Source organism: Microtus pennsylvanicus, chromosome 11 (assembly GCF_037038515.1).
Source record: "Microtus pennsylvanicus isolate mMicPen1 chromosome 11, mMicPen1.hap1, whole genome shotgun sequence".
Lineage (NCBI taxonomy): Eukaryota > Metazoa > Chordata > Mammalia > Rodentia > Cricetidae > Microtus > Microtus pennsylvanicus.
Genome location: NC_134589.1, coordinates 14,180,582 through 14,195,931, shown reverse-complemented (window position 1 = coordinate 14,195,931; position 15,350 = coordinate 14,180,582). Strand labels below are relative to the sequence as shown.

General features: G+C 43.8%; 1 protein-coding gene across 4 annotated transcripts in view; it reads left to right on the top strand.

Annotated features, from left to right (window-relative positions):
* Positions 1-15,350, top strand: part of Helz (helicase with zinc finger) — a 141,152-nt gene that overhangs the window by 108,883 nt on the left and 16,919 nt on the right. For all 4 annotated transcript variants that reach the window (XM_075990298.1, XM_075990296.1, XM_075990299.1 and 1 more), the window contains 4 exons: positions 710-900; positions 2,841-3,048; positions 10,483-10,562; positions 14,383-14,998. In XM_075990298.1, coding sequence (XP_075846413.1) covers positions 710-900; positions 2,841-3,048; positions 10,483-10,562; positions 14,383-14,998 — 1,095 coding nt within the window. The remainder of the gene's footprint in view (positions 1-709; positions 901-2,840; positions 3,049-10,482; positions 10,563-14,382; positions 14,999-15,350) is intronic.

Genomic DNA, 15,350 nt, shown 5'->3' with positions numbered 1-15,350 from the left:
AGCAGCTGCCTGCTCCTAGCCTTGAGGCTGCTGCTGCGAGTTGTGCTCTCATATTTCTCTTCTTGAATACTCACCTCCAGCTTCTCATAAGTTAGCACTGCGGGTTGTGGAAAGTACCCTCCACACAGCTGTGGCTGATGTTTGAGAGCACTGTGGAGTGTTTGTTTCCTAATGTGGTTTATTCTGCATACTTGTTCTTTGGTGGAGGCATTTCATGGTTCACTTGGGAAATGTGTTTTTTGTTGGATGATGATGGGGGAGTGTCATATATCAATCTGTTGATTTCCTTGGTAGCAATAAAGAAACTGCTTGGCCCTCATAGGTTAAAACATAGGTGGGTAGAGTAAACAGAACAGAATGCTGGGAGAAAGAAGCTAAGTCAGGAGTCGCCATGGGTCTCAGCTGCTTCCGCAGCCGTAGTTGGACCGGCAAGGCGCAGTGCTGAAAGGGTACAGTCTGCGCGCCCAGGGAGACCTCTGGGGGGAGGTGCCGCTGGGAGCAGTCGCCCCCAGGAGCCTCCGATTTGGGGCGGGTATCTGCAAAGCCCCACGAGAATACAGTTTCCGTGTAATTATTTCTGGTAAAGCTAGCCGTGGGGGCGTCGGGGTGCCGGGGACACAACCCACCGCTCCTATTACTACAGGATGATTAGAGCATTTCTGTCAATGTGAACATCTATTGAGTCTCCTTTTTTTGGTTTGTTTTACAGTTCAACCCAATCCTTCTGTACTTATTGGCAATCCTATTAGAGCATATACTCCTCCACCCCCTCTTGGACCTCACCCAAGTTTGGGAAAATCTCCAAGCCCCGTTCAAAGAATAGATCCTCACACTGGGACAAGTATTCTTTATGTACCTGCTGTCTATGGAGGGAATGTAGTCATGTCGGTGCCTTTGCCTGTAAGTGCATGCTTTAAGTATTTTCTTCTGGATCAAGTAGTGGCAATCTCAGTGAGTGTTTTGCCAACTTTTGTTTTTCAGTGCTGGGCATCAAGCCAAGGGTCTCTTGCATGCTCAGCAATCACTCCTGAGCCACACCCATACCAATACACACTTTTATTTACTTTTAACGTTCCAGTGTCCATAAGCTTCTTTTAAAGCAACTTGTGTTTAACTACTAAGTTTTGAAATGACCAAAGAAATGTCTGACTTATATGTAACTTGTTGGTTTATCATAGGATATGAAGAAGTCTATGAGTCATGTGTTTTGATTCAGAAGCCTTCTTCTAAAATGTTTTTTTTTTGTCTCTTGAGGAGAATTGTATAAACGATGATTTTATTTATTTACTTATTTGTTTTTAGTTTTTCAAGATAGGTGTTCTCTGTAGCTTTGGAGCCTGTCCTGGAACTAGTTCTGTAGATCAGGCTGGCCTCCAACTCACAGAGATCCGCCTGCCTCTGTCTCCCAAATACTGGAATTAAAGGCGTGTGTCACCACCGCCCGGCCATGATGTTTTTATGTGTCTTTTTCTCAGTCATGAACTGATCCTAAACAGTGGAATTACTGAAGGAGACAGAAGAGATCTTTAGTCAAGTTTGGGTCTAAATTTGTCACGCTTTATGTAACATTAGTGCCATACAGGAACACTACTGAATTCTAAGAAGAGATTTTTAGAGGACTTCCATCTTATATATAAACACATTTTTTAAATATTTTTATGGTTTATTTAACTTTTTTATGTGCATTGGTATGAAGGTGTCAAATCCCCTGCAACTGGATCTTCAGACAGTTGTGAGCTGCCATGTGGGTGCTGGGAATTGAACCCGGGTCCTCTGGAAGAACAGTCGGTGCTCTTAACCACTGAGCCATATCTCCAGCCCCTATAAACACATTTTTATTTCCTTTGTGAAATGTTGGGTGCTTTTTGTTCAACTTGTAGAAACATAGATATTTCTAAATTTAGAAGTTTTTGCCTAGGAAACAATTGATTTAAGTGAGGTAATTTCAGGCAGAGATGATCTTTCAGAGAGCTCTGGCCTTCCTACCTGTGTTCATGAAGAGGAAACTGCTGTGCCGCAAGCATTCTCATTCTTGTTGGCCATGGTAGGCCACAGGCATGGCAGCCAAGCAGAGTAACATGATACCTGGTCTGCTTGAAATAGTCTCTCTGTTAGGATTTCCATTTCATTTTCCTAGGTCAGAGAAACTTTTAGTATAGAGGATTTCTTGAGAGTCTGAGCCAAGCAATTATAACAATGATGAGAGCAGTTGTCATTGCCATCCCATCTGTGTTACCCTGGAGAGATCACGTGTGTATAGGCAAGCTTTCTGCCTCTGTAAAGGTGATCTAAGGTAGAGTTGACTCAATCAAAAGCACTAATTAAAATAATGACCCGTTTGAATTTTGCCTGCTGTGAATGAGCATTAAATAAATGACTGTTACTCATGAAAGGTTAGAATACCTACTCTTTGTGTCGAGAAGTCTTAGCCTCTGTTCTTTGATCCAGTCTATTAAACTACGTAACCATGCAGTTTTCACCTGAAAAAAATCATTTTTATGGTAATCTGTGTGTACATCCATATGGAGGGGAAACGATTCAGAAGTATAAATTGCTTTGACATATTAGGGAATAAGCATCAGTTTCAAGTCCTCATTTCCTTCTAGCCTCCAGTGATCCATTTTTCCTAATATCCTGAAGATTTAGAGAACCAGGTTTTGGGTACTAGGGATTTAGTAGTGATTCTACCTATTGTTACTGTTGACTGATATCAACATGGTAGTTGAGTAAAATGTTGTCTCTCTATGTGTCTGTTTGTATTTTGCTAATCAACAACATTATATCAGTTTGTGTTGAGAAATATACTCAGTTTGAGTAATTTATTTCTTATAATAATTTAGGTACCATGGACAGGATACCAGGGTAGGTTTGCAGTTGATCCTCGGATTATTACACACCCAGCAGCGATGGCCTACAATATGAACCTGTTACATACGCATGGACGTGGGTCACCTATCCCTTATGGCCTTGGACATCACCCACCTGTCAACATAGGGCAGCCGCAGAATCAACATGTAGAGAAGGATCAACAAGAGCAAAGTCGAAACGGTGGGTGGAATCCCATTAGAAGTCTTGTGTCAACTCTCATAGTGGGTCCTTGAGTTAGCTTTCTGTGTCCTGTGAGATAAGGACTGATCATTGGGGTGGTTTCCTTTGTTTGGCATATCTGTGGTTGTTTGCTCCAGGATCATCTATAGATACCCTCCTGTCACTGGGCTACTTTGAAGCTCATGCTAAAATCAGCTCCCCATACTTGGGCTCTTCTATTTCATTGGTGTACGTTTTCATCCATGCTAGACATGCCAGCCTGAGTACCTCAGCTCTGTCCACGCTGCTCAGGAAAACAGGTAGTCTAGGTGCTGCCACTTCATTCTGTTCCAGAATGGCCTCATCTGGGCTTTTCTTCCATTTCCATAAACAGTTCAGAATCAGCTTGCCTTTTTTTGTTTTTAATTATTTATTTAACTTTATGTGCATTGGTATAAAGGTGTCAGATCCCCTGGAACTGGAGTTACAGATGGTTATGAACTGCCATGTGGGTGCTGGGAATTGAATCTGGGTCCTCCAGTTGAGCAGCCAGTGTTCTCAACTGCTGAGCCATCTCTCCAGCCCCCTCAGCTTGTCTTTTAAAAAGCAAACAAAGAACCTGAAAGCTAGCTAGGCTTTTAATTTGGATTACATTAAGTCTTTGGGTCATTTTTGGAATAATTGAGAGCTTAACAATGTTAAGTCTCTGGTCTATGGACAGAGTATATGTATACCTATATTTTTAGGTCTTAATTTTCTTTCAACATTTTCTTAGGTAGAAGCTTGATTAAAATGGCTATTTAGTATAATGTCTTCCTTATTAGTACATTCCACAGATTCTGATATGTTGTTTTTGCATTTTTGTTTAATTCAATATACTTTAAAAATACTTTTTAATTTCTCTTAAAATATTTTAAGATTCATGGGCTGGTGGTAGGGTGCTTACCTATCACATCAGCATTGGGAAGACTGAGGCAAGAAGATTATGAAATCCAAGCTAACCTGAGCTATAGTGTAGTGAGAGTCTGTTTCAGAAATAAAACCAAAAAGATTATAGCCATGCATTATTTAAAATGGTGAGTTTCAGTTTCTGGTTATTAATGATTTTCTAAAATGCATTCTGTTACTGGTTCTTACTTTTAATTCCATCATGGTAAAAGAACATATTTTGTATTGCATGAATTCTGTTGAATTCACTGAGATTTATTCTTTTTCAATGCTCCATGTGTGCCTTGAAGCCCCAGGATACTCAGGGTATGCTGGTCAGGCGTGTTGCCTGTGTCCTTGCTGGCTTTCTGCCTGTCTTTTCTGTCACTCTCTGAAGAGAGAAATTAGTCTCTGAAGACAATTATTTGTCTATCTTTTGTATTGTTGCTTATACAGCTTGGGGGTGACCTTGAACTCCTAATGTTTCTGCCTTACTTCCCCTAATAGCTGGGATGACAGGTTTATCTCCTATGCCATGCTTGTCTAGGTTTTCTTTATATTCTGTCAGTTCTCAGTAAATTCTAGAGTCTGTTACTAGGAGATAAACATTCAAGAGTGTGTTCTCTGGTGACTCACTTAGTGTCACAGCATGACTGTTCTTGATGATGTTCTTGGCTCTGAGGTCTACTTTGGTCAATGTCTGTGCAGCTCTTGGGCTTTCTTTTGACTAAAGAGAGCAGTGCACATTGTTTTTTGCTTTTAATCTGTTTGTATCTTTAAGGCACATTTCTGAGGTTGGGGCTGCAGTGCAGTGGTTGGTGCATATTTTGTTTACATTTACCTGCAGCACCACCTGAAAGGAGCAGCAAAGCGTGCTGCTCTTAGATAGTTCATAATTAGTACTCTTCTCTCTGCCCTGCTGGGCCTGGAACGCTCTATATAGACCAGGCTAGCCTCAGATTCAGAAACCTGCCTGCCTCTTCCTCCTGAGTGCTAGGTTGAAAGGTTTAAGCCTCCACACTGAAATGGATTTCTTTTTAATCTTGGGTTCTGTGAGCTTGATGTTTGTAGGGTATACTTATAAGTCCATTTGATAGCTTTTGTTGGCTTATTAGTTATGATGTAGTTAATAGTGTTTTAGTTGCAGTGGGGCTAAGTATCTTTTATCTCTGAAGCATACCTTTCTACTTAAATTCCACACCTCATGCACAGTAAAAGGACTGATGGAAGTTCAGAACCTCCTCTCTGGGCATGATGGCTTTGCACTTCACTCACTCACTTTCTTCTCTCCCCCGCCCCCCCCTTTTCTCTGAGACAGGGTTTCTCTGTATCACTCTGGCTTGGAACTTGCTCTGTAGACCAGGTTAGGCTCAAACTCACGAAGATTCACTCCTGAGTGCTGGGATTAAAGGTGCACACCACCATGGCCTGGCACATGTTACTTTTATGTAGGTTTACTTGAAAATATTTCTGGTGGTTTTTGTTTAAACAGGCAAATGTCATTTTAAACAGTTTTCAAAAGTAAGAGAGTTAAGGTGGCTTAGGGTGCAGCTCAGTGCTTGCCTGGCAATCTCAAGGTCCTGGTTTTGATCCTAGCACAGAATGTGTGTGGGCCATCATTAGCCTTATTTTTCACATATATGTAATGTACTGTGCTTTCTCTCCAATCTAAAGTTTTTTTATTTCATGCTGGTCTTAATAGTTTCATTATAATATACCTTTGGGAAGGTTTTCGTTTGCTTTTTTTGGTGTGCATATTCTGGGTCTTTTTATATAGTTCTTACAATGTTTGGAGAGTTTCAAACTTGATGACATCAGATATTTTTTTCTGATTCCCTTTCTGATTCTCTTGTGGTCCCATTTGCCCATACATTCAGATACTTAACGTTCTCCAAAGCTCATGACTATCCCTGTATTGGTTCCTTTCAGGATTTTTTGGTTTTGGTAGTTTCTGTTGCTGTACTATTTAGCTTGCCTTGTTTTTCTTATGTACTGTCTAGTCTTCTGGCCGTCCACTGGTGTTTAGCCTTGATATTACAGTTCTGTCTCCTTGTGCAGTGGTTAGTCAGTGTTGATAGGACAGTTCATTTTCAGAGTTTTAGTGCTGTTGCTAGGGCATTTCTCGAAAAATATCCAACTTGGGCTGAATTCTTTCTGAATAAAGCGCTTCACACTTGTGAAGATAGGCTTCTCTACTCTAAGGTATTGGAAAGCCTTACTTTGCTTCCTCTGCAATCCCTCACTTCTGCTCAAAATCTTTGCACTAGAACTCCCATCGGTGTGACAGAACAGCTGGAGCTAACAACTTATAGTAAAGATGTGTTTTGGTTCCAGTTTTGATGGATTCAGTCCACTCTTGCTTTGTCCCATTGCTGTGGGCCTGTGTGACAGAGGAGTTGTGTTTGGTTCATGGGAATAGGGAAACAGAAGCCAAAGAGAAAGGGGCTGGAGACCCAATGCCTGCTGCTGTCCTTTACTCTCCACATCCTAAGGTTTACTTTTCCCTGTAGCACACACCGAGAACAAGCCACTTTACATGTGGGCTTTCAGGAAGCTTTTAGGTCTAAGCCTAACAGTCAACTTAAATTCCTTCAGGAAGTTGAATTGACACATCATTTAGATTTTTACTTAATTGCATTTGCAAATGAACAAAGTGTTGAGCCTTTGTAAACAGGCAGGAATACCAAGACCTTTTATGTGTCTTAGTTTTTTTTTTTTTGTCTTTAAAGAAAGACTGTAAATCTTAGAGAGTGGACCATTTTCTTTTTTATTTGCTGTTTTAAGGTTGTTTCTCCTTTGTGAAGCTTTTGCCCTGCCATTTTTCATGTATAATTTTTTCTTTTTCACAGAAACTGCAGTTCTGACAATAAAGGACTAGCATGCACACGGTAGTGTAAGGACAGTAGAGGACTAGCATGCACACGGTAGTGTAAGGACAGTAGAGGACTAGCATGCACACGGTAGTGTAAGGACAGTAGAGGACTAGCATGCACACGGTAGTGTAAGGACAGTAGAGGACTAGCATGCACACGGTAGTGTAAGGACAGTAGAGGACTAGCATGCACACGGTAGTGTAAGGACAGTAGAGGACTAGCATGCACACGGTAGTGTAAGGACAGTAGAGGACTAGCATGCACACGGTAGTGTAAGGACAGTAGAGGACTAGCATGCACACGGTAGTGTAAGGACAGTAGAGGACTAGCATGCACACGGTAGTGTAAGGACAGTAGAGGACTAGCATGCACACGGTAGTGTAGGACAGTAGAGGACTAGCATGCACACGGTAGTGTAAGGACAGTAGAGGACTAGCATGCACACGGTAGTGTAAGGACAGTAGAGGACTAGCATGCACACGGTAGCATATAAGGACAGTAGAGGACTAGCATGCACACGGTAGTGTAAGGACAGTAGAGGACTAGCATGCACACGGTAGCATATAAGGACAGTAGAGGACTAGCATGCACACGGTAGTGTAAGGACAGTAGAGGACTAGCATGCACACGGTAGTGTAAGGACAGTAGAGGACTAGCATGCACACGGTAGTGTAAGGACAGTAGAGGACTAGCATGCACACGGTAGCGTAAGGACAGTAGAGGACTAGCATGCACACGGTAGTGTAAGGACAGTAGAGGACTAGCATGCACACGGTAGCGTAAGGACAGTAGAGGACTAGCATGCACACGGTAGCATATAAGGACAGTAGAGGACTAGCATGCACACGGTAGCATATAAGGACAGTAGAGGACTAGCATGCACACGGTAGCATATAAGGACAGTAGAGGACTAGCATGCACACGGTAGTGTAAGGACAGTAGAGGACTAGCATGCACACGGTAGTGTAAGGACAGTAGAGGACTAGCATGCACACGGTAGCATATAAGGACAGTAGAGGACTAGCATGCACACGGTAGCGTAAGGACAGTAGAGGACTAGCATGCACACGGTAGTGTAAGGACAGTAGAGGACTAGCATGCACACGGTAGCATATAAGGACAGTAGAGGACTAGCATGCACACGGTAGTGTAAGGACAGTAGAGGACTAGCATGCACACGGTAGTGTAAGGACAGTAGAGGACTAGCATGCACACGGTAGTGTAGGACAGTAGAGGACTAGCATGCACACGGTAGCATATAAGGACAGTAGAGGACTAGCATGCACACGGTAGCGTAAGGACAGTAGAGGACTAGCATGCACACGGTAGCATATAAGGACAGTAGAGGACTAGCATGCACACGGTAGCATATAAGGACAGTAGAGGACTAGCATGCACACGGTAGCATATAAGGACAGTAGAGGACTAGCATGCACACGGTAGTGTAAGGACAGTAGAGGACTAGCATGCACACGGTAGTGTAAGGACAGTAGAGGACTAGCATGCACACGGTAGCATATAAGGACAGTAGAGGACTAGCATGCACACGGTAGCGTAAGGACAGTAGAGGACTAGCATGCACACGGTAGTGTAAGGACAGTAGAGGACTAGCATGCACACGGTAGCATATAAGGACAGTAGAGGACTAGCATGCACACGGTAGTGTAAGGACAGTAGAGGACTAGCATGCACACGGTAGTGTAAGGACAGTAGAGGACTAGCATGCACACGGTAGTGTAAGGACAGTAGAGGACTAGCATGCACACGGTAGTGTAAGGACAGTAGAGGACTAGCATGCACACGGTAGTGTAAGGACAGTAGAGGACTAGCATGCACACGGTAGCATATAAGGACAGTAGAGGACTAGCATGCACACGGTAGCATATAAGGACAGTAGAGGACTAGCATGTACACGGTAGTGTAAGGACAGTAGAGGACTAGCATGCACACGGTAGTGTAAGGACAGTAGAGGACTAGCATGCACACGGTAGTGTAAGGACAGTAGAGGACTAGCATGCACACGGTAGTGTAAGGACAGTAGAGGACTAGCATGCACACGGTAGTGTAAGGACAGTAGAGGACTAGCATGCACACGGTAGTGTAAGGACAGTAGAGGACTAGCATGCACACGGTAGCATATAAGGACAGTAGAGGACTAGCATGCACACGGTAGTGTAAGGACAGTAGAGGACTAGCATGCACACGGTAGCGTAAGGACAGTAGAGGACTAGCATGCACACGGTAGCATATAAGGACAGTAGAGGACTAGCATGCACACGGTAGCATATAAGGACAGTAGAGGACTAGCATGCACACGGTAGCATATAAGGACAGTAGAGGACTAGCATGCACACGGTAGTGTAAGGACAGTAGAGGACTAGCATGCACACGGTAGTGTAAGGACAGTAGAGGACTAGCATGCACACGGTAGTGTAGGACAGTAGAGGACTAGCATGCACACGGTAGTGTAAGGACAGTAGAGGACTAGCATGCACACGGTAGCATATAAGGACAGTAGAGGACTAGCATGCACACGGTAGTGTAAGGACAGTAGAGGACTAGCATGCACACGGTAGCATATAAGGACAGTAGAGGACTAGCATGCACACGGTAGCATATAAGGACAGTAGAGGACTAGCATGCACACGGTAGCACAAGGACAGTAGAGGACTAGCATGCACACGGTAGTGTAAGGACAGTAGAGGACTAGCATGCACACGGTAGTGTAAGGACAGTAGAGGACTAGCATGCACACGGTAGTGTAAGGACAGTGGAGGACTAGCATGCACACGGTAGTGTAAGGACAGTAGAGGACTAGCATGCACACGGTAGTGTAAGGACAGTAGAGGACTAGCATGCACACGGTAGCATATAAGGACAGTAGAGGACTAGCATGCACACGGTAGCATATAAGGACAGTAGAGGACTAGCATGCACACGGTAGCATATAAGGACAGTAGAGGACTAGCATGCACACGGTAGTGTAAGGACAGTGGAGGACTAGCATGCACACGGTAGTGTAAGGACAGTAGAGGACTAGCATGCACACGGTAGCATATAAGGACAGTAGAGGACTAGCATGCACACGGTAGCATATAAGGACAGTAGAGGACTAGCATGCACACGGTAGTGTAAGGACAGTAGAGGACTAGCATGCACACGGTAGTGTAAGGACAGTAGAGGACTAGCATGCACACGGTAGCATATAAGGACAGTAGAGGACTAGCATGCACACGGTAGTGTAAGGACAGTAGAGGACTAGCATGCACACGGTAGTGTAAGGACAGTAGAGGACTAGCATGCACACGGTAGTGTAAGGACAGTGGAGGACTAGCATGCACACGGTAGTGTAAGGACAGTAGAGGACTAGCATGCACACGGTAGTGTAAGGACAGTAGAGGACTAGCATGCACACGGTAGTGTAAGGACAGTAGAGGACTAGCATGCACACGGTAGCATATAAGGACAGTAGAGGACTAGCATGCACACGGTAGTGTAAGGACAGTAAAGGACTAGCATGCACACGGTAGCATATAAGGCTATAAGAATGAATGAATAATCTTTAAACTATTCTACTTTGTCTAGTGTTGAATAGTGACTGGAAATGTCATGTTTATTAGAGATAATTTATAAGGATTTAAAAATATTTTCTTAGGTAAAACTGATACAAGTAACCCTGGACCTGAAATTAATAAGATCCGAACACCGGAGAAAAAGCCTACAGAGCCCAAACAGGTATGCTGCTCACATCAACTGAGTATGTGGTTCTGGTGGGGAAGGTGTCATTGTCCTAAAGCAGCTCTGCTTCCCATGGCTCTGTTATGCTTTCTGTTTTAAGATAATTTAGTAGGGCATGTCACCTTTCTCCTGTCCTGTTGTCTTTCACTGAGTTATTTTCTTTGCATGTAAATATTTCTTCAGATTTTCTCTTTAAAAAATTTAAATATTTATTTTATTTTATGTGTATAAGTGTTTTGGCTACATATATGTATGTGTCTATGTGTGTGCCTGTGGAGTTTAGATGAGGCCATAGAGCTCCTGGGACTGGAGTTAGAGATGGTTGTGAGCCACTGTGTGGGTGCTAGGAATTGAGTTTGGGTCCTCTGCAAGAATAGCAAGAGCTCCTAACTGTATGAAGACAGAGCTACAGATGTCTCATTGGGAGTGACTTTAGCCTCGGTGGGACTGTGACAGTGATTCCCCTCAGTGCCTGACCTTTTCCACCACACCCACTGTGCAGATCCTTAACTTTGTGTCTGCCCACTTGTTTACTCTTCCTGCTTCTGTGCTGGCGCAAATTAGAGAAGACCACGTTATTGGTTGATGTAGTGTGGCTGGAAGCTGTGTGTTTTCATTTCAGCGAGACTTGGCCCCTCCTTTCTTGTGTAGTGCTCAGCTTTGTCCTGGCTCCTCAGTGGCTCTTCTCAAGCCTGTTACCTCAGGGTGCAGAGTTACTGCTCTAGATGCACCACTACCAAGGTTGTACCCTGCTGATTGATGGCAACAGATAACTTGCTATTCATGTATCCTTGAGCCTTCTTGTCTACAGCCTTAGATGGAGTCCTCTGGAGTTTACTGTCTCCCGTCCTCGTCCAGTCACCTCTCTGACTCCGAGTTATCAGCCTTCTCCGCTGTGCAGACTCTTCCCACTTCCCACCTGCCCATTCTTCCCACTCTGCTTGTCAGGCCACTACTCACATGCTAGCCTTGCGTGCGAACACTGGCTGGCGGACTTTCTAAAGACGCTTTCTCCTGAGATGTAGCACAGCGGTAGTGTGTGTCCAGCACACACGAGATCTGAGGTTCAGTGCTCAGCGCCACACAACCATAGCAGAAGAGTGAGGAAAGAAAGGTGCGTTTGACCTTCACCTCCTGGTGCCGCACCTTAACCCACACAGTTCAAGAGCTCTGCTCACTGTCTCAACCACAGCTCATGTTTCTTTGGTGTTTGCCATTTGGTTGTCTTACTTCTATTATTTTCTTTAACACAACATTTCTTTTCCTACAACTCCTTCTGGATTTTTTTTTAAAAGAATACATTTTCTTCTCATGACCCTAGCCCTCAAGTTGTGACTTCCCAGAGCTCTATGTGGTCCAGCTTCTTTTTGAGTCTAAGGTTGGTGGCTATAAACTAGTCTGAGTGTGTCTTTAAGTGCCTACATCATAAGAAAGACTTCCAATTTGGATCTCCAACCTCTGCCTAAGCAGCTGTTCTCTACCTTCTCACAAGTGTCCCAGGAGCATCTCTGACTGGCAGAGGCCAGAGATGGAGGGCGTGTCATAGGAGGAGCCGTGCTGTAAGTGAGGCAGCCAGGAGACTTCCTGATTGAGTCAGAGGGTGTTGCTGAGAAAGTAAACCTGATAATAGGTCTGAAGCAGCCTGCATCTACCACTGTCACTCAACTCCTTCCTGTCATGTGCCTCTTAATACTGAGGCACTGAATTAAACAAGCTCAGAGTTCCTTGCACATGTTTCCTGGGCTCCATAGCAAAGCATCAGGATGTAGAGAAACAGAAACATGGCTGCCAGATAGCCTTCTTTTCTAACAGAAGATTTATAGCAAATTTAAAAGCAGTGACATGACTGGCACTGGCTATCTTGATTCTAATTTTGATAGCACCTGAAACTAAGCTGCCTCCCACTGTGTATGCCACTGGTGCTTCCACTGACGGGTTTGTTCTCCTCCACACCCTTCTGAAACACACACAAGTTCACTTCCTCCGCAGCTCCTTCTCACTTCAGAGTCGTAGAGTATTGTGGTCATGAGCTTCCTGACTGTGTTAGAGTCACGAGTGATGGAGAAATTAAAACAGCAACTGAGCCGCAAACAACCATGGCATGTAACCATAGCCTTGTGTATGTGCTCAGAGTGTGCACATCAGCAGTGTCTTTTGGAGAGAATTGTGTCCCTAGCTAACGTAACTTCACCATCCTCAAGAGTATGAGTTGTATGAGGAAATATTTTTTTTATGAGGAACCTCGGTTAGGTTCTGAGATGTGGACAAGAGGCACAGCAACTGCTTAGGAAGACCAGAACACTTGGTTTTCAGATCACTTACACACCTAGCAATCCCAAGGACCCAAAGAGCCAAGAGGTGAGAGATGTGATGGCTCTCTGTATACGATTGGCATTGCAATGGCCTGGTCAGTATTCCCAGTGCAAATTAGGAACCAAGCTACTCGGTCTGTTTTCTTGGGGAGTGATTGGCACCCTGTGTAGTGTATAGACTTTGACTAAACAAGCACCCTGCAATTCTCACTGACCATTTCAGCACTGAAACTTGCAAGGTAACACAGAACAGTTTGTGGAGTGGTTTAACAGCTGGGAAAGAGAAGGTGTCATTTTACGACATTGCATATCGTTTTTGTTTTCACATTGTCAACACTTACAGCAAACCTACATTTCAAGACAAGCATGCTTTTTAATTTCAAACCCTTTTCCCGGTGGTTCTCCAAAGCTCAATGGCATCAAACTTGATGTTTATGCTCAGTATTGAGTCAGCCAGGGTCTGTGTGATTGATGTCAAGAAGGGGAAGCTAACATGTAAAGAAGAAAGTTCTAGCTTGATGAACAGAAAATATGTATCCCACATCTGCTGTGCTGTTTTCCCCTCTGTTTGTTAGAATGTTCTTTTCTCCCTGGAGCCTGCTTTTTTCTGAAGCCTTCTTTACTTTTCTTAGCCCTAGTATCTCATGTGACCCCTCTTTCCAATGTCTCGTGTGTTTACACAGAGCCTCCGCTGGGCTCTAGACTAGTGATTGGCAGGCTGTTTTTGCAAAGGGCTAGACATAAATCTCAGGCTTCATGTTCACACAGTGTGTGTTGCAGCTGTTCAGCTCTGCCACTGCAGAAAGGACTGGATAACATGTAAATGATTGACCTTCTATGTTCTGAGAAGACCCGATTTACACAGGTTCAGGGCACTGAAGCTAGAGTGGCTGGGCTGAGGGTAGCTTCTGCTCTAAGCTCTTGAGGGTATATATTGAATCTTACTGTTGCTTTTTAATTTTCAGACTCAAACACGGTGCACTTAGTAGGCCCTCTACGAGTGTTAAGAGAAAGAATGTCAGACTATGTAGTGGACATAAGTCAGCAACCATACCCGTGACATGGCATCTGTCTGTTTATTTGGAAGTTGCCAGAGACACAGTTTTTATTAATGTTGATTTGTTTGGAGAAGTAGATTGGATATATAAAAACAATAAAATCAGAGGGAGAGAGCACATTTTGTTGATTTATATCGGAAGGAAATTAATGGTTCTCTTTCTAAGGAAGAAAGTGTGAAATTGAAAATAGTATAGTAGGAATTAGAGTGGCCATTCTAATAAAATGGCAGCGGCTTTCCTTCAGACTCAAATTTAATATGCTGTTTCCTCAAAATATTCTCTTTGATTGTCAATGGTGATTGATTCTGCACATCAGGCCTCCTACTGCTACTAATAAGAGCATATTATAGCCTTTAAGTGGGGTATGGTTGGGAAAGGATGAAAAGTCACCCAACTCGGCTTTTTGCAGTTCAAAATGTTTCTTGTTTTTTTCTTTTTCTCCTCTAGGTTGATTTGGAATCAAATCCACAGAACAGAAGTCCTGAATCCCGTCCCAGCGTTGTTTATTCCAATACCAAATTTCCTCGAAAAGATAATCTCAACCCAAGACACATAAATCTTCCTCTTCCTGCACCACACACACAGTATGCAATCCCTACCCGCCATTTTCATCCGCTTCCTCAGCTACCCAGGCCACCATTTCCTATTCCTCAGCAGCATACCTTGTTAAATCAGCAACAGAATAATTTGCCTGACCAACCAAATCAGGTGGCACCCCAGCCAAATCAGGTGGCACCTCAGCCAAATCAGGTGGCACCCCAGCCAAATCAGGTGGTCCAGCAGCAAAGCCAGGCACCTCCACAGGCCCCGCAGCCACCTCCTCAACTCTCTCCTGCATTTCAGGCGGGGCCCACCAATGCATTTTTCAATAATGCAGTTGCTCACCGACCACAGTCTCCTCCAGCTGCAGAGGCTGTGGTTCCCGAGCAGCAGCCATCTCCCGTGCTTCCTGACGGTCACAGTCCACTGAGAGCCATTACACAGCCTGGTCCCATCCTAGCCTCACCTCTGAACAACTTTGTTGATGAGAACTCCCCAGGATTGCCTATAGGAGAAGCTTTGGGTAAGCTTGCCTGTCATAATGTCACATGTGAAAAGAGTCCCCAGGTTATTTGCTGAACATGGTGTATCCTGTATAGTATTAACTCTAGGTCAAGATTGATTCATGTCTCCAAATAATTCCAGAAAACCCAGCCAATTAGTATTATAAAATTTGGCTTCAAGTATTATATGTACATAGGTGTATACTAAGTATCCAGGTGACATCATTTGTACCATCATGAAGGAGAGAGAGTCAACACCATAGCTCTGGGCTCTGGCAAATTTAGGATATTACTTTTACCCAATGGAATTATAGCTATTTCTTTGCCTTTGTGGAGGAAAATCTGGTTGTAAAGGTCTTTGTACAAAATTTA